The sequence below is a fragment of the Lissotriton vulgaris genome, chromosome 2_1 (assembly GCF_964263255.1).
Source record: "Lissotriton vulgaris chromosome 2_1, aLisVul1.2, whole genome shotgun sequence".
Lineage (NCBI taxonomy): Eukaryota > Metazoa > Chordata > Amphibia > Caudata > Salamandridae > Lissotriton > Lissotriton vulgaris.
In genome coordinates, this window is record NC_141687.1 from 694,390,297 (window position 1) to 694,415,830 (window position 25,534).

Consider the following 25,534-nt stretch of genomic DNA (forward strand, 5'->3'; position numbering starts at 1 on the left):
CTAGAAATCCTAAAAAAAAGAGACACATTCTGAAACAGGCTTTTTCCTCCCTGGCTCCATGATTTTGGAATGATCGGCTTGAGGACATAAGACTCAACACCAACCTACCATCATTCAAAGCTCATCTCAAGACCCACCTATTCAGAGCCAATCGGTAAGACTTCTCCGACCCTCTTGTTTCATCCTTTGTTAATATTTACCTTGTTTATACTATGCTACCTTATTCATAACTACTTTTATGCTCTCCTGTGGTGGCTTGTCAAACACCAACTGAGCTATAGCACTTACAGACACTAATTCTGAATTATCATTTGGAGCTCTATATTTGTTGGCCAGAATGTCAGAATTAATCGGCTAAGAGTAAGGCTTCTTGCACACCACACCAACCCAGTGAGACACATGAATATAGTCCATTCACTATCAAGGAAACCTGAATTCACATACAAAAAAAAAACAGACATGCACACTATCTTGATAATGCTTCTTTCGTTGATACTAGGGAGAAATCAGTAATCCCTTCTAGAAGCATTTAAGGCATGTTATCACCTAGTATTTGAATAAACTACTGCATACAAATCATACTGCAGTGTGCAAAGCTCAGGTTTCCTATTAAACCTCTTCCATAAATTATTAATGTGTAAGAAACATCACACATTCCATTTCGCAACGTTTACAATTTCTATTTCTTAAATATGTGAATGAACTTCCATAAGACACCTCTGAATCACGTCCCAGAGGGTGTTGCAGTCCACCAAAACAAAATGAATTATACATTTAATGCAAGTATATAGCACCAAGAGATAATGGAGAATCCTTCTTGCAACTCAGCGTTGTTTGGGTAGTAGGTGCAATGTGATGTGGGAAGGCACCTGAGCAAATGTTATTAGGTCATACTTTGAGGCGTGCATTTCGAGGATGCCAGGCAACTCATTTGAGGCTGGTAATGTTACGAGGAGGGTGAGTGGTTGAATACCTAACCAGGCAGCTTTGGGTGTGCTAGGGAGAAGCAAGCCGCACAGATATCAAACTACTGAAATCAGAAGCAGAGTTTGTGAAGAAACAGAAAATAAATAACAAGAATGAGAAAAACTGGTAGGTCTCACCTGTGGGGCCTATTTGCTTTGCATTTGTAATTATTAGCTCTAATTGTTTCCAACAAATAATTTTTGTTATCCAGTTATATCAAAGTGCTCAAAAAACACTTGCAAAGTCAAAAGGCCTAGCTTTTTCTAGTCAAAGGTTTGTTGTCATCTAATATGTCTGGATGCAATACCAGAAAGCTCATAAAGGGCCCCCTAAATGCTGATCAAGCAGCATGATGTGTAGCACAAAGGATTACAGTTCACATGTTTTATGCCATGCTCCTAATTACTTAGGTCAAGCCCCTTTAAGAGGTCCACAATATACTTTTGTCTACAATTAGCTAAAATCTGTCTTGTAGGTGAGACCCAAAAATGTGGTATTGTAAAACTGTGGAGTCCTGGGAGTCAAATCTGAAACTTGTGGAGCACTGAGAAGCAGTGACCACTATGTTCCTATGATGCACTAACTTTACAGCGTATCAGGCAGTGGTGGTTCCTCCGCTGAGGCGAAAGATCATTGCCCCACTGCTCTACGAGCAGTGTACAAAAGGAACAATAAAATGTTAATAACATTGTGTTATCATTTTGTTTTTTGTACGGGCTATCGGCCAGATTATGGCAGGGCTGTTATCACATGGACAAAGGTGGTGTGGGAGCACCCCGCTGACCTCTCAGCCCGGGTTCTTTTTTTTTCAAGTGTTCAAGTTTTTCGCTAGAGTTAGCGCAGGAAGTACTGATCTCTAGACACAGCGTGTGTGTCTGGTTTCTTTACCGTCTTCAGTAGAGAATACAGCCAATATTAAAGGTTTGCTGAGGGCTGCCAAAATGTTCATCAGGTGAAGTGCCTCTCATGGCATGCGGGTGCTTCAGCCACGGACTCGTCAGCCCAAGCACTCGCGGGAGTGCCATTAAATAGTCAAAGGTGGTGTGGGAGCACCCCGCTGACCTCTCAGCCCGGGTTCGCCTCTGGCTTGCTGGGAAGTGTAGTTTTTTTTCAAGTGTTCAAGCACCCGCATGCCATGAGAGGCACTTCACCTGATCCCACACCACCTTTGACTGTTATCACATGGAGTCGGAGTGGTTGGTGCACCATAAGTGGGCATGACAGTTTGGCTGGGCATCTTGAGTCAGCCAAACAGACATGTGCACTTCGCATTTCTCCAACTGTCTGTGCAGCACAGCCAGTTGGCGAACTGTCCTGGGCATCCAAGCACTGCCTGAGTGGGCAAACAGGCCACCCAGGTCAATCAGGATGCTGCTGTCCTGCTGGGGACAGCAGCATCATGATTGACTTAGGGGACTCTGGGAGCCTGCGTGCTTCTGTGGTGCAAGGTGTCAGGAAGAGAAGAAGAGAGGACGGAGAGGTGGCAACAATTCACAGGTATTCAATCTTTTTTTTTCAATCCCACTACCCAACAACCCCTGTTCTATAGCAGACACTACTGGTATCAGGTAAACCGATGACAGAGAAATGGAGTGAGCAGGGCAGGAGCACAGAGACACGACAGTGAGCACATCATGGAGCGTGGCAGGGGGAAAAGAAGCACACTAGAGAGACGGATGCAGTCTTGTGAAGAGCTTAAACAAAAGAAGTAAAGTAGCACCTGAAAAATGAGCAATGGAAGGACACAAGTAAATCTTTTATCCTCCAAGGGGGGCCAACCACAAGAAGCCGAAGGAAAGCCACATAAGCGGACAAATAAGAAGAAAGCAAATGATAATGACTATGTAGCCAACCAATGGGAAGCTATCTGAGGACTCTAAGCTACTGTAATCTAAAAATACATCTTGCAGCATGCACGGTCTAGATGGTGAGACCTAAAAAGGTTTGTGCACAGTAGCACCATCATCCTCTACCTAACGCACAGTTATAAGTAGGAAAAGCATCAGGCAAGTTCTGTGCATTCCATGAAGAAGTCAATGATCAAAGGAAAGACTGGACAATGGATGATATTAAAAAATGACCCATGTAAAAAGAAGGGAAAGATAGAGGGTTCAGAAAGCAGGTTTAACTTGAGAATGCTTCTCTCTTTTCTTGATCACAGTACAGAAAAACAACAAGCAAGTATTCTAGACTTTTGTTTAGGCAAGTAGGAAGCTGAAAAATACATGAACATCCCATAATCCATAGAGGCATATATGGTAGTAGGCATGGCAAGATATTTGTCCTTAACAGGTTGAGAAAATTACGAGAAAGTCCTGAAAAGAGTACCCCTTGTCCCCTAGAAATAAGGAGAACGAGAACTGATGCAAAGTCATTCATTACACTCAAGAGCATTTACAAATGGTAGATGTACATAAGTAAACGAATACAGTCAAAAACAAAAAGGTTTGCATTGGAGACGAACAAACCGAAAGGAAATAAATGTACCTGACATTGAGCACCCTTCCCCTTATGCTTAACTATACTCGCACCCTTTTCATTAAGCAAATGGACTTTTAGAGGACGGTAAAAGTAGTTGTTAATCAGCGTGAGGAAAAAGTGAGCGTACATTTTCAGCTACATGAAGTGGCATCTGTGAGTAACAATTTGCAGGATTTTTCTTACCAAACAGTTTCTGTAGCACTTGCCCATCGTACATATCCTCTGCTAGATCCTTTACGATTATCCTTTCTCCTACGAGAGTATCATTAATCCAGTCTATTAATACCTGCAAATAATTTCAAGAAGGTGGAGATAAAGTAAGCCTGAATAACTAAAGATGACCATCAAGCAAGTACAAGGTAAATATGTATTTTCAGCACAGTTATTTAATTAAGCGTAGCTGAAATTTCAACCACAAGTCGCAAACTCTCACTAATGTCGCTTGTGTATTCTCGTCATGTACCGAGGAATCTATAGTAATTGACTCATTAGGGTCCAAGAAAAGATAGAGACCCTCTCACAAGAGGTTTGCTTTCTTGGACCACCACATCAAGTCCTCCTGCACTGTCTCTATAATTGAAACCTTTGCCCGCTAAAGACTGGTGCGACAGGAGCTGCTCCATTGTTTTCTGCACCTTCCGTTATGAGTAGGGGTTAAGACAGGAAAGTGATTAGACTGTGCTTCGGAGTTTGCGTTCATAATACGTCACTTAATGGCCCTACTTTTAGAGGTTTTTGACACTAGGAAGTGCGTGATGTGCTAAATGATTTTCACTCCACTTTGGGAGCTATGAAGATGCTGGGAGTCTCTCATAAAAAGCACACGCATGTGCCTTTATGTATAAGGTGTTAGGCACGAGCTGGTGACTATGCAAAGTGAGTAGAGGATGTGCGATAAACACTGTGAGAGCTTGTGAGTGAGAAGGCGAATCAATATGTGGCATTGACTCAAAAGCACGAACATGATGACACAAAATAGAGGTTGTTTGTTTACTACTCACTGAGCCACCATAGAGTACTATTCACTGGAAGAGTGATTGTAGAAACACAGAGTGAAGATCTCAATGCACATGAGCACAGAAGAGAGTCTTCCATCCATACATGTTCTTTCTAACATGTGTAAAAAGTTAAAGTACTATTTATGCATGGTCTTTCAAAATATATTAATACTTCCAAGGAGTAGGTTTATTATCCTGACGGAATCTGGTGGTTTTTGCTTTCAATGCAGAAAAGTTTTATGTAAAACCTTGATCCAAAGAATTGCATCACATTGTCTCCAATTTAAAGCTCCTTTATGATTAGGAGAAGCTCTGAGGTTTTATTGATTGGCGTTTCTGGTTCCCAGTTCCTTACATCACTAAACTGTAGATTCATACCATCTTTCTATTGAGTTACAGGTTTCTTCTTTCTCTAGAGTAGGGCAGAAGTGGATTATGTTTGGTGCACAAGACCACGACAGTAAGTACTCGATTTGTGTTTTACAAGATGTACATTCAAGATGATCTGGCACCAGCAATTCAAGGCCTTATTTTTCACTAATTGTCATTATGTGCTCAAGAATCTTGCTTAGATATTCACGTCTTCCATCACTTTCTTTTTGATCAGGATTTTGACATCACGAGAGCCATCAGGCTTGCAAACAATCAACATGTTCTGGTGTGAATGTGAGCAAAGAGGTAAATGGAGTCTAATGCCATCACCCATCATACAAAGAAATCATGGACTTGCATGATGGCCAACTGCTACCTTGTTCCATAGCAAGGAATTTTGTTTTCTAAGTGAATATCTTTTACTTGAACTCATTTGGCTAGTGGCGGCTTCCCAAGATCATACAGACTCAAGTTGCACCCCACCAATGAGAATCAATACGGTTGGTATCTGTCTGAAGTTACTTCTCTTCCAGTCCAAAAAGTGTACGACTAAGCACTTGGGGCTTGACTTTTCTTTTTGTAGAGGACCTGCATCGACTTGGTCTGCAGGAATACACGAGGCAAAGTCTGAGGTCATTGAATGTCATGCATACACATTCTCAATGATTAACAATGAAGTGATCAATTCTATCATTTGGGATGTCTATGTGAGAGGGAGACTGATATCAATGTCAAGCAAATAAATTAAAAAAGATCACAAAATAATTGATTATACTGGAAAGTAACAGGATATGATCAATAGGAAACATTCTTCTTCAATGTCTTGCATAGAAAAGCTAAACCTCTGAATGGGTTATCACTGTGACATAATGACTTTACCTACCTTTATAAGTTCTTGTAATTTGGGGTCATTTCTTGAAACTGGAACAATCATTGTTCTAACTTCATTTTCCTCTTTAAAGAAATAAAACAGTATTAATAGATGCTTTTGCTGTGTTTGGGTCAATACTTCATGGGCTGTTTAATGCCTCACCTAGCATGGTATCCTCAGGATCTAGTTCAAATGGAATTGGACTCAGAGGCAAATTGATGGCATTGATCCCTTCTTCCTGGAGTTCAGACACTAGAAAACAGAAACAAGAGAGACAGCTTACAACATTGCTTTAAAAACGCAGTGGATGTTCGTCAACTTACAGGACCGACATTCACAATTTAGCTGTTTAACTACAATATCTTCTCTATAACATTATGTTTTGATTACAGAACATTTATGAACCTAGCACATCAGGAGTGCAAACCTCACTATTCAGTCTGCAAGAAATAGGAATACATTTTTTATAGCACTAGGGCTAACATTGCACCAATCCCCATCCTTGGGTAGACATCCTGTACTTGGCGTTTCGGAACACAATAAACTTGGAGAGTCAGCCTTAAAATAACAAATATAGATAACTATAGAAACATTTTACTAAATTAACTTTTAGAATAATATAGTGGCAGCCCGTTGAGCACGGAATGGCGTTTCATTGACCCACATCTGTAACAATAAATAAAACTCCACAATAAAATCCATCTAACTAAGTCAACTATTTATATCCTGCCCGAAACAAAAAATCAGATGCCCCTTCTCACACTTTGTGGACTGCTCATTGAGCAGGGAATTGTGTTCATTCCAGCCTGTCCGCTTCATAAAAGAACTCTGGGCAACAGGCTCCGTGTACATCAGCACTATTCATATTCAGCACCCCCGAACAGATTCTCATATGTTCCTTCTCATAACCAGTTGAGAAGTTGAGGTCTATTAAAAGGCACGCAGACATGGACTCCCCTCAAACCTAGAGCTATGATGACCACAAAAAGCAGAAAGAAAATATGATCTTCTTGTACTAAGACTTTTTCTAGCCTTCCCGCTCCAAGGTGGCGTACTGTACGGTGCATGTGCTAAAGCTATGCCACACTTTCATTAGATCTTGAAAAAACACTTTTAAATAAATAGATCCTTACTGGAGATCGAATACATAGAGTGTAATCTGCCATGAATGTTGTCTACAAAAAGAGCAAGGTTGGAGACTCTTTGAGATCAGAAAGATACCAGTAGGAATGTCACTGCCCCCACTAACTTTTACTCCCTCTCAGTACATTTCTATTTCTCTACGGATTACTGTATGACCATATACGATATACTAGTGAAATACAGAATGCATTTTTGTAATTGGTTCCCCCCAAAATGTGCAAATCACAATTCCTACACATTGCAATTAAATAGTTTACATTCAGAAGAAGCCTGTGGGTAGCTCGTGTTTCACATCAAATCAGTAATACAACACTTTGGAAAGCATTGTCGTTGAACTGAAGCTCACAAACACATTTAAATTGACTCACATAAACTTAAAAAGTTTAAAGTAAAGGTCAACACTGGAGAACTCGCTAACGAAGTCTCGATTTCCACAAGCAACCAAAGTATGTAAAAATGACCCCCTCACTTGCATTAGTTTGCTTGTCAATGTTTCAGTCTGCGGATTTACAAATACCAATTTCATTTTTTGTCAGTATTTTAAATGGAACGCACGATAAAAGACAAAGGAACAGCTACATCCTAAACTACGACAATATTTGTCATTGTTGTTTTAATTACATCTGTGCTAAAATCTCTGAATTGATTGTCCTCTAGTACCTTTACCTCCTTTCAAAATGCCTACAAAAAAGCAGGATATGTATGGCTTCATATGTCATGCTATAGGCACGGAATCAATCATAGTCTGCATTTGAATTTCTTTGCCCTTTGAACAAAGACACAACCTCATCTTTGAAAATGTAACAGAGAGCTTAAAAAGAAGTGTGTCAGGACTTGTGTTACCGACTTTAAATGAGGTATTTAGACGTCAGAAATGTTATATATATGCAAGTAACAACTGAATGTTGAATAATAAACATCTGTTGATATTGGTATGCGCATCTTTGACATTTGTGGCATGCTGATTCCATTCCACTCAGCTTGAGCCACACACACATCCATAGTGAAATTGTCCACATCCCCAAAGTTAGTCATTTTACAGCTCCATGAGTCTGATGGGGACACATTTGTGACAAAGAACAGTGCAAATATTTTCAGCACCCTAGGACAAATACCCTTTTGACTTCTGGAACACCCCAAATGCTGTCAGAAACTCAATTTCGGGTCATTTTTTGTAATCTAGTGCCACCAGAGTGTATTTTCTTATATTCAGATTAGCCTGTCACAAGCAGGATCAATGCTTCCATAATGCACTCAAAAGGGGAAGTAGAACTATTTTCCAAGTCAAAACACACCAATAAATGCATTATTTGCATGGTTAGACAAAATTTGTTTCATATATTCATTAACTAAGTGCTTTGTATGAGAGATGTGCTCCGAGACCAGAACTTCAAGTGCGAGGCATAGTATTTTTGAAACATTACAGAATAGTGTGTGCATCGGTTAGACCTGGCATCCTTGGTGTGGTTTCCCTTGTTTTTTGCCTCTACCCCCTGTATTTTTTATTGTATGTTGGGCTTCGTTTTTGCTGCCATTTAAAGTGTGGGGAGAGCTTTGGGTCTCATGGAAGCCTCTGGCTGTCAAAGCTTCAATGTCCAGTTTTCGTGAACAAGATCTTACTTGCTTTTTTATTGCTGTTTTGATGGTTGTATATTTTATTGTGTTGGTGTCCCAGTTCTCTGTGGCTAGATTCAAAAGGTCTTTAGCTGAGGCCAGACCAGCTGACCACGGGTTACCCGACTTTTTAAATATTTTATTTATAACAAACTTCATTGAGTTCTCTGGTGCTAAGGTGGTTAAATAGTAATATTTTGCCAGACTTGCCAGTTCTTCCAAAGATTGCCGGTTAAGGTTGAATTCCAAGCGAATTAGAGTGTTCCTTGTGCATAACGGAAGGCAAAATAGCTTTCGAGATCTTGCCCCAATTTGCCTGGGAACGCCTGTATGGCATAGTTGAGGGCGGGTAGTAATTTTGCCGTCAGAACTCGTTGGATGGCCGTAGTAGTTGGACTTTCCAAAGTGGTATTGAGTTTGCAAATGGCATAAGTAACCATTTTGCCTTTCTACTGGAGCTTGAGTCGATGAACCCGTGGCCGACCAGTTTCACTGAGCCATACACCGAGGTAGTTATATGATTGTGTGCTGGATAATATTAATGGTCCCAGTCTCCATTTTATTAACTTCTTTTTTGGATGGCGGCCAAAGATCAATATCTTGGATTTCATTGGATTTGCAACCAGCTTGTTTTTGGCGTTGTACTCTGCTAGTGCTGTTAAGCCTTTTTGGAGGCCAACTTTGGTATGGTCCAAGAGGACCAAGTCATCTGCATACTGAATCAATTGGATTCTGATTCCCCCGATCCTAGGAGTCGCCAGAGTTGCTCCATGCAATGCATTGCCCAGATCAGCTGTATATAAGTTGAAAAGAAGCGGGTCAAGGACACAGCCCTGTTTTAGCCCTTGGTCTGTACTAATTTTTTCTGTGGCTGATTCACGCAAGAGTTTAACTCTTACCCACATTTGAGTATACAGTGATCTGATGGCTTTTAGTAGTTTCGGGCAGATGTTCCAGCCAGCCAATTTCTTCCATAGAATGTTTCGATCTACCCCATCAAAGGCTACTGTATAATCAATGAAGCAGGCAAAAAGTGGCTGTTCGTCCCGAGCCATTGATTGTTGTATTAAATATGATAGGGCTATAATGTTATCTATGGTAGAGCCTCCCGGGCGGAACCCTGTCTGATAGAAAGGAAGCAAATTCTCCTTGCTGACCCAATCTGCTAATTCCAAAAGGAGAGAACTTGCGTATGCCTTGTCCTCCATATCCAATAAGACAATCATTCGGTAGTTCTTAGGATCTGTGCTTGGCCCATTTTTGTAGATTGGGTGTAATAGGGATCCCCTCCAGGAGTCTGGGAGATCTGTCAGAGGAGGAGTGGTATGCCCACTGCTGAAGGCGCTGACTGTTTGGTCAGCCCTCTGAGGCCGCCCAAACCAGCTGCGCACTCTATAGTTCTCCATGCATGCTGCAGTGCAACCTACATAGAGAACATGGCCTCTCCATAAGCCCCTTCGTGGGTGGCATCCCAAGTAACCACAGTGCTCCCCTGGAGCGCTGTGATTAGCTTAAGGGAGGGGAGGGAGGCTGCCTGCTTTCTGAAGACGTGAAACCGGCTGACGAAAAGGTAGGTTTAAATATTTTGTATTATTAATGAATAAATTAACAACTCCCACGTGACCTCCCCCTCCTGCAAGACCGCCCTCCCTTTAACGCAACTTCCCCATCGCCCCGGGCGAACCGCCCACCCGAGAAACATGCCAGCTGCGACTAAATGCATTTAAAACTCCCATTAACCCCTACCATTAACCGCTCCCCTTAACCCTTCCACCTTGAGTCTCCTGTTCCCATCTAAATCTGGTAGACCAGATAGCCCTCATCCTTTATTGACTTACTAGATACGGAGCTGAGCATCCTCTATTCTGAATTTAGTACTGTTTTAAGAAGAAAATGAACATTGATACGGCCTAGGAATTGCCTCCAACTTGCTCTGCTATTGATAGATGGTTTTGTCCCTCACCAAGGACCCAGTCACGGCCAAAACCAACCTTCAGGAAGGCATGAAAGATGTCGCGGAATGGATGAAGCTCAGCCGCCTTAAACTGAAGTCAGACAAGACGGATGTCCTCATCCTTGGACAACCCTCTTCAGCCTGGGACGACTCCTGGTGGCCCACGGCGCTGGGCACTGCACCGACCCCTGCAACCTTGGGTTCATCCTGGACCCCCTCCTCACGATGACCGAGCAAGTCAACGTCGTCTCGTCATCATGCTTCAACATCCTACTCCGTAAGATCTTCCGGTGGATCCCCGCCGAAACCAGAAATACGGTCACCCATGCCCTCGTCACCAGCCACCTGGACTAGGAAACGCCCTATACGCAGGAACCACCGCCAAACTCCAGAAATTACTACAACGCATTTAGAACGCCTCTGCACGCCTCATCCTCGACATTTCTCGCCACAGTCACATATCCGCCCACCTGAAACACCTGCACTGGCTCCCCATCAACAAGATGATCACCTTCAGGCTCCTCACCCACGCACACAAAGCACTCCACAACAGAGGCCCCGAATACCTCAACAGCCGCCTCTCATTCTACAGGCCCGCCCGTCAACTCCGCTCAGCCAGCCTCGCCCTCGCCACCGTCCCACGGATCCGCAGAACCACCACCGGAGGAAGAGATTTCTCCTAATTGGCGGCCAAAACGTGGAACTCCCTCCCCACACGCCTCAGAACTACCCAGGACCATCTCGCCTTCAGGAAACGCCTCAAGACCTGGCTCTTCGAGCAGCAGTAGCCCCCCCGCCCACCTCCTCCAGCGCCTTGAGACCCTCTCCGGTTAGTAGCGCGCTCTACAAATGACCTGATTGATTGATTGTCTCAGCAGTAAAGAAACTTCAGCTTTTTGAGAGATCTGTGCATTTCCCCTCTCAAATAGAACACAGAGCTCTATGGATGAAATACATGTAACAGTGCTGTGTAGATTTTAGTGACAGGTCTGTTGGGGTGGTTGTGCTTTGCAAAAAAATGAACCAACAGACACACATAGTTTGGGCACACATACAGCGCCCGAGGATGGTCCGCACATATCCTCAGCTGTGTGTTTGTAGAGTCGGACTTCGGGACATACCATTGACGCCCCCAAAACGTATTTTTAAAGTGTGGTGGGAACACAAGTAAGTGGGCCGGCTAAGACAAAGCAGTAAACTACAGAAGTCGTGCATGTAATATATTATCCAATTTAGGACATATAGAACACATTCACCCTAGCGGGGTATCTTGGCGCTATATTACAGATATGTATGGTTACTCAAATAAACTGACGGGCGGTCTCACAACAGCTCCTATAGAAGCACATGGGCACCAGTGTCATTGTAGCTCCCATGGCAGCACTTGGCCAACAGTCTCGCCTGAGATCCTACGGAAGTGTTCACGCTAGCAGTTTCATGAGAGCTCCTATGGCATTTCTCAGCCAGCAGTCTCACAAGGACTCCCATAGCAGCCCTTGACCAACAGTCTCCTCTGAGATCCTATGGAAGCATTAAGATGGGAGTCCCCCGAAGCACAGATGATAACACTGGCGACAGTGCCACTGAAGCTCATAAGCAGACCTTAAGCCTGCAGTCTCACAGGAGCTCAAATGGAAGCGTCTGCGCCGCAGGCTCACTAGAATTATTTTGGCAGCACTCAGCCGGCTGTCTCACAAAACAGCATGAGAATGCCACAGGGTAGTTCTCTCACCTGAGCTCCTGTGGCAGCTCTAAGCCTGTAGTCTCACAGGCGCTCCCATGGAAGCACCTGGTAGGCAGTCTACCTAGACCTCATCTGGCAGCACTCACACACATCACAGTGGCTTTCACAAGAGAACACGTGAAAGCCACCGGTTAGTTGTCCCACCAAAGCTTCAATGGTAGGTTTGGCCAGCAGAATAAACAGATTAAAGAGATTAGGATGAAGGGAATCGGACGACTCAATCAACAGGTGTTGTACAATCTGTGGTGATGGGAGTGAAGACTGATGCTTCATCGGGGCTTGCCTTATATATGCAAAGCTTAATTTTAAGAAAGTGAAGAACCAGCGATGCTCAAAAGTGGGGCTGCATTTTTGGATAAGTGTCTCTTCTTCAGGCGCACAATGAATACTGCATGCCGTAAGGTTGTTTAGTTAATTTTGCTTCTCACTTAATTCGTATTCTATTATATATGATTGAGTAGTGATGCAAAACATTGTTGTAACATATAGAGCCAGTGACCTAGCTTAACAACACTGGTCTTGCTGCTTCCTTTCAGAGATCTGGTCAGGACTGGCTCACTGCCCCAGACAGCATGGATGGGAGACCAGACAGAGCAGACAGAGAGCTCCGATTGTACAGGGACGTTCAAGCAAGGGCAAAACTATTGTCTTAACAGCAGCATAAATTGAGAAGACATCCCCACTCAGTGCAGCCAACCCCACCAGCACGCAGTGCCCGAAGACTGACAGACAGAAATATAACTGCAATGGAGTAGAAAGGTGTGAAACGTTTCAGACTGTGCCTTATCTTATATATCTAATTCGCCAATTAGACCCCTATACCAGAGTTTATCTAATGCATCTTTAATCTACATATACTTCAGTCCTTTATGCATCTATATACCTTCCATGTACTTGGACCTATATGTGTATTACATTTCTCCTAAAAAGCATATTCAATGCACTACCCTATTTCTCATCCTATGTCTTTATCAATATCTTTTATCTACATATACTTACCTCATGTATGCATCTATATACTTTCCATGTACTTATGGATCTATATATGTATTACTTTTTTCTAATTCAGCATATCCAATGCACTACCCTATTTCTCACCTTATACCTCTCTCAATACAGCTACCTCAACTCTCTGACTCATCTCAAACTTATTTCTACTACTCTTTCCAATGTACTACCCTATTTCTCACCCTATAAATCTATCAATATATCCTCTACATCCACTCTCTCATCCATCCCAAACCCAATACTACTACTATGATTTCCAAAATAACCCTTTCTAGACTCTTCCCTACTCTTCCCTTCCTTGCATCATCTGACAGCTCTTTTAATATACTGATCCCCCCAAAACAAGCCATTCTAAACTCTTGCCTCTGACTCTTCCCCTCCACATCCCTTTTTACACATCCCAAGCCTCCTAACACTGCTATGACCTCTAAAACAAGCACAAAATGTCTAAATCCTTCACTCTTCTATCCCTCCACTATCCTTTTCAATCAAAATAACAGACTAACATGTCCACTTCTCAAATTTCATATTTCAATATAGTAATTTACGACCAAGCCTTAATGGGTTCCAGAATAGCATGCTACTCACCGAAAAAGGGCTTCAACACCTCATCTGGGGTAGCAAGCACTATATAAATGCAAACATTTTTCCCTCTTCTGTCCCTCCGCAACCCTTCTCTAGCTAAATAACTGAATAGCATATCCACCACTCAAATTGCTTTCATATTTCACAATACTAATGTTCACCACTAATCCTTTATGGGTTCCAGAGTAGCATGCTACTTGCCCATAAAGCACTTCAATGCCCCATCAGGGCTAACAAGTGCTATATAAATGCAACCTGTTTCTTTCTCCCATCCCTTCACTACCCCTCTCAATCCAAATAATAGACTAACATATCCATCACTCGACTTTCATATTGAACTATACTAATTCAACACTAATCCTTTATGGGTTCCGGAGTAGCGTGCCACTCGCCCAAAAAGCACTTTGACGCCTCGTCAGGGGTAGTAAGCGCTATATAAATACAATTACATTTACACTATATTATATATATATATATCCAACACAAGAGATTGCTCTCACTCAGGACGCCCTCCCAGAAAGTTTGCCTCATACACAGAGGACTGCAGCACAATCAGGTACCTTCTTACATCAAATCAGTTCAGGGCTTTACACGTTTCAAACTTTACGTTCTTGCTCACAAGCCAACACTGTAGAAACACAGCAATCACATTGTGGAACTTCCGCTCTATTTAAATGATAGAGTCCTGCCAAATACGGTCGTATACTCCCGCCCTGTTAGGCGAATGCAAAATTGCATTCTGGTCTTCGCAGTTTCCACAATTCAAAACGCGTAAAGCTCTGAACTGATTTGATGTAAGAAGGTACCTGACAGTGCTGCAGTCCTCTGTGTGTGAGGCAAACTTTCCGGGAGGGCGTCCTCAGTGAGAGCAATCTATTGTGTTGGATATATATATTATATATATATATATATATATAGATATATATATATATATATATATATATATATACACACACACACACACAAACGTACACGCACATGGTATAACACTCAGTCATTCTCTCACACCATCAAGCACTACTAATTGTGATTTTACATGGTCCACTGCTGCATGCTCACACACACTATACAACATTGTCTGTTTGTGTCTGCTCTGCATTAGGTCTTGCATTTCAGATCCTAGGTTTTTCCTTTTAACTTATGAACACAAGGCACTTGAAAACAATAAAATTGCAAAAGGAAATGCTAACACTTCTACCAAACATGTTCAGCATATTTTCAATGTACAACCGGAGGCACTCAATATACACATTAAACATAGCTTTCTTGAGCTTTTAATCGAAAATAAATAATTCATTTCCAAACTTCTTTATTGTAATAAACGCATTCAAAACGGGAAAGGTCCTTGAAACAAACTTAGATATCACATAATTCTCTGCAGTGGTAATAGCCAATAATCTTTTCTTAAAATACGACATGAAGAAACGCCTATCGTCTTCCACGAAGAAACCTGGTTAGGAGGGAAAGGAATTCCTACCTTTAGGACACAGCACGCCACAGCCCATGGTACACATTGCCAAGCGGCGCTCATCCTCCCCACTACGAACCAGCACCCTTGGTGGTTCCAGTTTCCTCCTGAAAGGACACCTCTTAGCTGCTGCTCTGTGGAGCAGGAATGTTTGCAGCCTGTTTTTCAACGAAGGTCTAAGCTCTCCTCATCACTGGAGCACAAGTGACAGACAGCCTTTATAATTTAATTCGAAGCCACTGGAGACTTCAGGACCATCTGCAAAACAAACAAATCTAGCCATTTACTTCCTGGCAAGTTCCTGTCTGCTTTCCGGTAATCTCCTGTACCAAAGTCACGGCGGCGGTACCAGCCGCATTGCTAAATCATTCAGCAGTGGTTAATACATGTTCTGGGAGGCAGGCGAGTCCTTGCAGACAGTGTGCAATTAGCGCGTATTTCTAATTAGTAGATTATTTTTGGCCACTGACGGACATTGCGAGAGGGGTTCTCAGGTAAGTAGTGTCGCCAATATAGATTTGAGAAAATAACGAGATGTAAGTGATTGTGCCGAGGTCACTCGGTACCTACAGACTTATTCAGGGCCAAGCCCTACAAATCCAGAGTGCAACCTGCTTAACCACTAAACAACACTTCTCTGCTAAAAGCATGAATATTCTGGATTTGTATTCACAGAATAGGAAAAGGGGTAAAAACGGTTTGACCCTTAGCTCCATTTTCTGCCATAGTTTCAGAGAGACGCTTTACTTATTCAATAATGACCATGAAAACGGTCCTTACAAACAGATGTTTCTGAACCCAGAACTGAGATGAAAATCTCAGAATGAGGTGACGCCAAAGGGTTTCTTTTTCAGTAGTAATGCGAACCGCAGATTACTACTTGGCTATGATGCATGCTCTCTGGCCTTACCGCTGGAATTTAGACCATGGTCTCTAGTCCATGGTTTATGATGGATGTTTCGAGCAACTCGCAGGCTTGTGCCTCGTAATCCTCCAAAGGACGACTCCACATGAGTCACTTGAGCGGCGAGCCTTTTTTCACGGCCACTTATGGTGGCTCAATATTCTGCCTCCTGTTAGTTGAACACACGTCATGCGGAGTTCCACCATGCCCCCTCTACATCTTTAAAGTCCCTCTGGGCTCCTAATTCCGAAGTATTGATAAGAGTGCTGTACCACTGCCTCAGGGTTCAATCTTTGACGTCTCAAGGGCTTGGCTGGTGCTTGTGGGCGAGTGCTGCGCTTATGGCAAATTAGTGGGATATACATAGACGTATCCTTCATCCTTGTTTAACACTCCTCAAACGTATAGGTGGTCCTTTTAACCTCAGTGGGAGTGTGGGCTAGCTCAGTGCAATGCACACAGCCATACTCCTTTAGGAGATTGACTGGTGCAGTTTGTGTGCTTTCTGGGTTGTTTTTGAGCAGTTGGAGATTTGTATCCACCTCCATCTCCTATGTGCTCCACCTCTACTCATTGTTTTCCGTCATCTCTCATGCGTTTGCAAACACCCTGCTAATACCCACAGACTGACTGGGAAATAAAACTGCTGCACTGAAGAGATCTCAGCACATTACACCAGTTCTCAAAGATGTTCACTAGATACATCTGGCAATCAAGATAAAATGTAAACTGGCATGTGTAATAGCCAAGTTGATGCAAACATAGGGCTTTGTATAGCTCGTGGTTGCGAGAAAGACTGCAGGACCTGCTAAAATATTAAGTTGGTCATGCTGGAAGTATAGAATTTCCAAACTTTGCTGCTAGGGAAGTATTATCAGGGAGAGCTCCAGTACTGTGGAATTATTGACCAATAGACCTGAAATTTGGCAAGCCATTTTTTCAATTCCAAAAGGAATAGATGACATTGATTTACGCCACTTCTTACAAATGCAAGACATACTATCAGACATAACCTCTATCAGGCCTTCTATTACCCCCCTTCATTTTAGTTATAATCTAATTCAGTCTTTCAAACTCTGTCTGACGTGGATGAAGTTGTGTTAAATTCTCTCTCTTAGCCTCTTATCTTTCTTTAGCTTTATCATAAGTAGCACAGAGTTCTTTCCAGGGTTAACGGATATTTGCCTCACTCCTTCACACCTTTTATTACAGAGTATGCATATACAGTTGGTCTAGAGTGGTATATAACAAAGATAACATTAAATAAATCCCGATAAAACATGATTTCCTGGGGATGTAACGCTCTCTCTACCAGAATTTGAATGATTATAAGAGTCCGAGGGAGTGAAGTGGGGTGTCCTTTGCCAAAAACATTTTTTAGGTGAGCCATTATGAGCAGTATTTAAATTGAGCTGGTGGTTGCTGTTGGGGGCCACCCGCACAGCACATAGTTTTCCTCATCAGACACTTCTGGAAAGCAAGAAGGCGGGAAATGGCCAAACTTACAAGAAGAGAGAAGAGAAAGACGGAAACTCCGTCACCAGAGGAGAAAGCGAGAGGCAGCGAATGTCTGGTAGTGAATTAAAGAGGCCTGCGGTGGATTCAGTACTAGTAGCCTTGGCAGTAGTGTGCTGACATGTAATAGTGCCGGCCATATTTCTGAGCTTTAATTTTGGGCACCCGAACTCATCATTTTACATTTAACAAAATGATTTATATTTTTTGATAATAAATTCTGGTAAATATCTGGTCAATGGGATATGTATATTTCTGGATGTACTACCTTGCCTTAAAGTATGCACTAGGGAGAAGTATTTGTTGTGATTTTGTGTGTTTTCCCTGCCTTCTTCACCCTAGAATTTCCATTACCAGGGACCCTCTTGTCTTTCTTGTGGGGATTCAGTACTAGTAGCCTTGGCAGTCGGTGTGCTGACATATAATAGTGCCTGCCAGATTTCTGAGCCTTAATTTTGGGCACCCGAACTCATCATTTTACAAATCAAGCACGGATTACAAGATCTGCTTGTGAGCCAAAACAACGGTGTCAGTTTTAGTAGGCAGGCAACAGGATGGATTCCTCTCAGTAATTATCCAGCTGTTGCCTTTTCATTAAAATAAAGCATAGATCAAGTAAAATGGAAATCATGGTTTCCTATAAATTAACTTGTTGGTTTTACATGATGGTAATTAGTGTTGCTGTTTCATAACATGGTATGTTGTAAGTGTTCCTGTTACCCAATTTCAAGCACTCATTTTATTAACATATGGAGGGTGAAAAACCGAGCTTTCTGAGATCGGAGTGGTGCTTACCTTGATGACGTATCCTAATTGTTTAAGGGAATTCGAAGTATTCCATATGTAGATCACTCCCCTTTTCTGGTCCTAGGATTTATATATAACAACACATCGCACAACCACCTTCAAGTAGACTAAAAGACCACCTTACTATGTCTTTTCAGTCCATCCTTTTTCAAGACTTGGTCTATTTTATTGCTACAATCTAGCTTGGCCATTGCTCATCTCATTACACAAGTCATTTGCACCTTCCCTCAAGTTGAGAATCCAAGCAAATTTACTCCTGTGTTTTCAAAAGTTCCCAAGACAAGTTATGGAATTTTACAGTTTGGACACATTGATCTTATCCTTTCCTGCCTGAAGGTCTCAGCAAAGGTTATTTTTACAATAAAACTGCTGTGCTGGTTTCATAGAGTTCGCAACAGAATGTGGGGAGTCGGGGAACAATATAGGAAACATTCCTCCAAATGCCTTCCAGACCAATCACGCTGGTGGTGTTAGGTGGGGGGCCACCGTCTACAAATATTTGCACCACAGCCTCTGGATCAGCAAGATAATTTCAGAGGAAGACTTGAGACACATTGGTGGGTGGCATTGGATCAGCAAGTTTGTGAGAATGGCAGATGTACTACTATACGGGGCTTCATGTTCAAAGCAGAATCCTATTAATTCAATTCTCCACATGTCCAACAGCCTCTGTGGCATCTTCAGTGTATGAGTGAAGTGATAAAGCCATTTCACACAGAGGAGTAGGCTGACTCAGTTTTTACTATCCGAAGATTTCTGGAGGTTCATTTAGCAGGGGCACCATCCACCCCACAGTGTCTACTGGAGATGATCACTGCAAAAAAATAGCAGTAACCATTATTGAACAAGGTCATCCTTATGGTTCTCAATTTAAGACCTCTTTGGCCGCTGCCTTGTTCTCTATTGTGTGCATCACAGGTTAACTCTACATTCAAAATGTGTCCGTATTGGCCAATGCAGGCCAGTACCATTATTCTCGACAAAGACTTTAAATAAACCCCTTAGTTTACATGCACATTGAGACCATTCTATTATCTCCTAATGAAATGATATCACTACATTCTTATAAATTTAGAAGAGGAGATGCACGCGCCATGTCACAGTATGTTCCCTGCACCCACTTGCTAGGAGAGGAGAATAAGTAAAAAGAGACAGGAAGTGGAAGAAAATCAGGGCGGGGAAGCAGAGTAAATGGGAGATGAGAGACAATATTGTGAAAGAACATGTTTTAAATAATTTTTAATCAACATTCTGCCTATTTTATTATTTCTGAGTTACCTTTAAAATGTCACCGGGGCTAATCACCAGTTGAATGATCCTTTAATCTGCCAAGAACCCCCCTTGTTTTCTGGCCTAACTGCGAGACAATTCTGTTCTTTAGTGCCTAAAGACAACTTTGTTTTTTGTGTAATGTATATGTTTAATTCAATCATATATGACCCAGTATCCTATACTGCTTAATGAGCAAAAGAAGCAATGTTTGGGCTCTGAGGATACTTATGGTTTAATAGGCATGCCACTTTACATGAACAGCCCCTTCATGTCTGACTATTTCAAGCTACAGCCATGGATTCCCTCTAAAGTGGAGCTGAAGAAATTACAAATAAAGTAAATAGAATAGATTTGTATTTCCCCCACAGCTGAGCTGTAGTTCAAAATCCATATCCGTTTATCAATGTCATTTACGCTCTGGGACTGGGGTTCCAAGGACCAAGTTCCAGTAGGAAATTGCTTGGTCTTTTGAATGTCTTTGTTTTGTTGGTGACACTGGAATAGAAACACGGAAGTGGTGGGAGCTGCAGAATCACTCTTTGAGGTGGCTGTTGGAAAAGATTTAATAGTCATGGACCATAAGGCGTGTATCTGCAGAAGAACCTGCCATGTCAAATTGTGCAGTGGGGTTAGCAAGCACCAGGACATCCGGATGTCATGTGTCCTCCACCTGTAGTACTTTGCCCCAGCTTGCTAAAAGAGGTGTACAAGCAAAAAAGATATAGTTATGGGACCTCAAAAAAAGGCAAGTTATATTACAGCTGTAATTTTTATATAGGATATACATTAAGGGTTGGATTACAAGGAGAAAAGCCATACAGAAGCCCGGAGGAACGCCACAGATGATGTCTTTGGGCTTGGAAGTGAACTGATAGATGGGCTTTCTGGGATATTCCAGTAAGAAAGGAGGAGATCCACTTGGGGGCGTTTCCTAGAATTCTGATGTGATGTAGCCTCTTGATCAGGGTGTGCTAGGATACAGTGTCAAAAGCTGCTGAGAGGTCAAGGAGGATCACAGCTGTAGTTTCTCCTCGATCAAGGAGGTGTCTGATGTTGATGGCTGTGATCAAGTCGATTTTGGTGCTGTGGTTGAAGCGGAATCCAGTTTGGGAGATGTCAAGAAGAGGATTGTTCTCTAGGTGTTGCATAAGTTGATGAGTGATGACCTTTTCCAGAACTTTGGCAGGGTAGGGGAGCAGGGAGATGGGCCTGTCATTTCTGAGGACACTGGGGTCAGCGGTAGGTTCATTTTGAGAAGGCGGTTTTACTTCTGCATGTTTCCATTCTTTAGGGAAAGTGGCCTAGAAGAGAGAGACATTTAAGAAGATGGTGAGCTCACTGCTGATCCTGTTGCTTCTGAGGTTGAAGATGTGGGGAGGACAGTGGTCCATTGGGGTTCTGAGTGCACTTACTTCATGATGGCTGTGGTATCCTGTGGGGTGAGCAGGTCCCATTTGGTGCATGGGTTGTCCGGGGTGGCTTCTGTTGGAGCATGGTGGAAGAAGTCTGAGGGGTTGGGCTGGGGGTCAAAATATTTGTTGGTGGTGGAGATCTTGTCTTGGAAGAAGTTTGTCGCACAGTTCTTGTGATGGGGTGATTCTGTTATCGGTGGGGGTGGGGTTGGAGAACCATCTGACTATGTTGACGAGTTATTTGCTGTGGTTGGAGCCTGCTTTAATGCGGTCAGCAAGGGCAATCTTTTAGGTTCTCTTAGAAGCCAGAGGTAGTGGTTGAGGGCAGTCCTGAATGTGGTCCTGTCTGTGGCGTGCTTGCTGCTGTGCCATTTCCTTTCTAGTTGCCTAAAATCTCGTTTGTCAGCTCTCAAATCTTTTTTATACAATCTGGCCGGTTTGGAGGATCTCCTGTGTCCGCTGGGTCTGATGGGGGCACGTTGTTGGTGCAGTTGGTGATCCAGGTAGTGAAATTTTTGACAGTGCGGTCCAGCTTGGGAAATGTTTATGGGTGGGAGGTGTTGAGGGCGTCTCACCACTGGCTCTCTGATACTTTGCTCCAGCTGCATTGGGCTGCATTGAGCTTTGCTGGGAAGCTTGGGCGGTGGTGGGGGGTTGCTGATGCTGAAGTGATCATAGGTTGGCCTGTTCAAGTGAGCTCGGAGATGTGACTGAACTTGACTCTGTTGCCTGACATGAAGATGGTGTCAAGTGTGCGTCCTGCGATGTGAGCAGGGCTGGTGACCAATTAGGGGAGTTCAATGTTGCAAAACATTATGGTCCGGCACTTTCCAACAAGAGTCAACAAAATAAATTTACAAGTATAATAAAGTTGTCATAGAATCCGTTCAGCAAGGCTTAAAAGATTCTTTATTCTTTTTCTTCACAAACAATGGTAGCCAACGCGCTTCATCCAGAGTGCTTTGCTGTATTTTGTGGTTTTCATTCCCTCAGAAGCTTAGGGGTATATAGCCTTAGGTCCTTGGCACCCATACCATCCTAATACATAGATGACAATATAGATAAGTGCCCTATACCCCAAATTCTTTTCAGGGGAGTTCAATGTTGCAAGGAGGTTGGTGGTGTTGGCGTCATTGAGGGAGGTTCTCACAGTGGAATTTGAGGTCTTTGAGGAAGATGTAGTCTTTAGAGTCTAGGGCAACCGGGGCTATCAAGTCAGGGATGGGGTTGCAAAAGGTAGGGTGCAGGCCTGGTGTCTTTAAGCAGGGGTACCTCTGATGGTGGATTTTCCATTTGTTTGAAGTTGAGGTGTTCCATGATTGGGTGGCGTTGTCTGTGGTGGTGGTGCAGTGAATGGCCTCTCTGTAAATGATAGCGATTCTGCCTCTGGGTTTGTTAACCCAGTACCGATGTGCAATCTTGTAGCCAATGGATATTGCTGAGGCGATGTAACAAGAGGAAGCAGGGGTGAGCCAGGTTCAGTGAGAAGATAACGTCGGGTGAGGCTAGTGATGATGTTAGAGATTTCGGTGGAGTGCTTATAGAGTGATTGTGTGTTGAGGAAGAGGAGTCTAGTTGTCCTGGTGCGAGAGTGCTGTGCTGTCTAGTCGGTGGTGGGTGTGGTTGTGGTGGCAGGAGCTCTGGTGCTGCACGAGGAGAGGCAATGTAGGCAGGAGAAAGGTCCTACTGTGGAAATAGGTGCTGTGCAACAACAGCTGTTGTAGAGACCAGTGATCAGGGCTCAAAGTTTGGCAGCGGTGTAGTTGCAGGGGATAAGAGATCCAGGGTTTCCTGTTGCTGGTCATGGGCAAAGTGCGGCTTGCCTTTGGCGTTCTTTCAGCTCACCTGTGCTGTGGCCTCCATTAAATAGGTCCTGGGTGGCGGGGGGAAAAAGGCAGCAAAATCAGGGGAGACGGCCGGAAGGCAAAGACAGTAAAGCAATGAATAAATGAGCAATCAGGCAGAAAGGCAAGATAAGGATAAGAAAGCAGCAGAGAGAGGAGTTAAAGCAAGAAGGAAAATAGAAAACCAAGCAATAAACAGCAACGGCAGCAAAAACCAAGCATGCAAAGAAAAGGCTCAAAAGCGAGGCGAAGTCAAGACCCACAGGATCAACACTGAATCTGGGCAGCAAGGGAGGTCAGCTACTAGGTGGAGGCAAGAAGAGCTGGTCAGTGACCCGCACTACGGCCTCCATTTGGTAGGTTCCGGGAGTAGGAAGGGGTACTGGCTGGCAGGGGGAGGGGTAGAGGAGAGGCGGGAAGTGGGCAAATAAGACAGCAAAAGTGGGGAAGATGGTGGGAAAACGAGGATAGTAAGGCAACGAAGAAATAAGCAAGCCGGCAGACAACGCAAAGAGAGGTGCTAAGGCATTAAGGAAAATACAAAATAGGGCAGAAAAAGGCAAAGACAGGCAAAAAGTAGGTAGGTAAACAAAAGGCTCAAGAGCAAGGCTGAGGTAAGACCCTGAGGGTCAACATAAAAAATCTGGGCAGCAAGAAAGGTCAGCTGCTCGGCGAGGAGAGCTGGTCAGGAACACTTACATGACCCCTCTGACCAGGACAATTACAACCTATGGATTAAACATCATATCCTATGCAGAAGGCATCCAGCTCATCCTCTCTCTCTCAGAAGATCCAACAACCACAAAAGCCAACTTCTGCAACTGTATGACAAGTGTCGCTGACTGTACGAAAAAGAACTGTCTAATATTTAACATGGGCAAAACAGAAGTGCTAATATTTGGCAACAACCCTTCCCCACAAAAACGACTTGTGGTGGCCAGTGGAACTAGGACACTCACCCACACATACCGACCATGCAAGAAACCTTGGTATAATACTGGACAGCAAACTTACCATAATATCCCAGATCAACGCAGTCTCTTCCACCTACTTACTCACACTTCATAAACTATGAAAAAGCTTCAAGTGGCTCCCCATCAACACCAGAAACACTATCAGCCAGGCCCTAATCACTAGCCGTCTGTACTACGGCAACGCGCTCTACACAGGAATCACCTCCCACCTCCTGAAGAGACTTCAAACCATTCACAACTCAACAGCCAAACTCAACCTCGACCTCCCCAAATGAACCCACATCACCACTCACCTCAGAAAACTCCACTGGCTCCCCATGCAGAAGAGATTCCAATTCAAGATGTTGATTCACACCTACAAGGCCCTGTAAACCAAGGTCCTGCCTACATCACCCATCGCATGAGCTTCCAACAGCCCTCCCGACAACTCCGATCCTCATCTCTGTCCCTCGCTCACACCCCTCACATTGGCCAGAGCAACACTGTAGGTCGTTCCTTCGCCTTCTTCTCGACTTCTGTCTGCACCTCCGAAGCTCCACCACTATTCTGGAATTCAGGAAGGCATTAAAGACCTGGCTGTTTTACTGAACTCTCGGTGACTCCCTCTTTCCCAGCGCCTTGATACCCTGCTGAGTGATTAGCCGCGCTTTACAAATCAACTGATTGATTGATAACAAACCTGCCTTAAATTCATACAATCTCTAAGCAATTCAGTTGCAAAGGTTTTAACATGATCAGTGTCATGATGGCTTAAAAAACCAGAAATGGAATGCAAGGTCAGAGTCAGTTTCAAAGGGTTGCATGATAAAACAATGCAGGAAAATACTTTGTATGCCTTTACCACACAATTTTTTTGAAACACATATGCTTTTTCAGCCAACGCCTCTGCTACGCATCGATTGTATATATATTTATATATATTAACAATGTATTTGTGGGGGGAGACCCCCACGACCCTGAACTTACCTGTAAAGTCATACATTGTAAAAGCATATGTGTTCTAAAAACGTGTGGTAAAGGTACGACGTGGTAAAAAGCACCCTGTAAAGGCTATTTCCCGTTTTAAAGCAGCGTTATCATCCAAAAGGTAGGCATCCCCCAAAGATATGCATTTTCTTACCAGCATTCAAAATGTCACGCGAGAATTGACAGCATATCCGCAGCAGGATGCAACATTGATGGCAAGGAGGCATTCACCTACCAACCTGCAACCAGGAGCGTGCAGTGAAAACACCCGGCCATGTCCTATTGATTAAACAGCGTTTCCCAGAATAACTGGCGTGTCTAACCCACACATCTTCACATTTCTAAATTCAGTGAACGTCAGGGTGATATCGATGACAATTTTCATCAGTCAAGCCCTTTAACACAGGAAACATCACAAAGGTAACATAAGGACAGCAGTGATGAAAAACGGTAAATATGCATGCCACACAACACATCACAGCAAAAAGTATATCTATCTAGAAATAACACGGCAATGCTTGGTACACAGGCTTTAGTTCAGAGAAGAACTAACTCAATTAGGGCGCGCGATGCAGTTACTGTCATTTGTGATTATGTTATCCCGAGCTCGAAATCTGCCAGATAGAGAGTCATAAA

The 25,534-nt window shown here is 43.2% G+C and overlaps 1 protein-coding gene across 1 annotated transcript in view; it reads right to left on the minus strand.

Annotated features, from left to right (window-relative positions):
• PARVA (parvin alpha) overlaps window positions 1-25,534 on the minus strand; it is a 197,132-nt gene that overhangs the window by 104,682 nt on the left and 66,916 nt on the right. Inside the window, exons 2-4 of the mRNA XM_086955935.1 lie at window positions 5,851-5,940; window positions 5,701-5,771; window positions 3,631-3,733 (exon numbers count right to left, since the gene is read on the minus strand). Of these exons, the coding sequence (XP_086812061.1) occupies window positions 3,631-3,733; window positions 5,701-5,771; window positions 5,851-5,940 (264 nt within the window). The remainder of the gene's footprint in view (window positions 1-3,630; window positions 3,734-5,700; window positions 5,772-5,850; window positions 5,941-25,534) is intronic.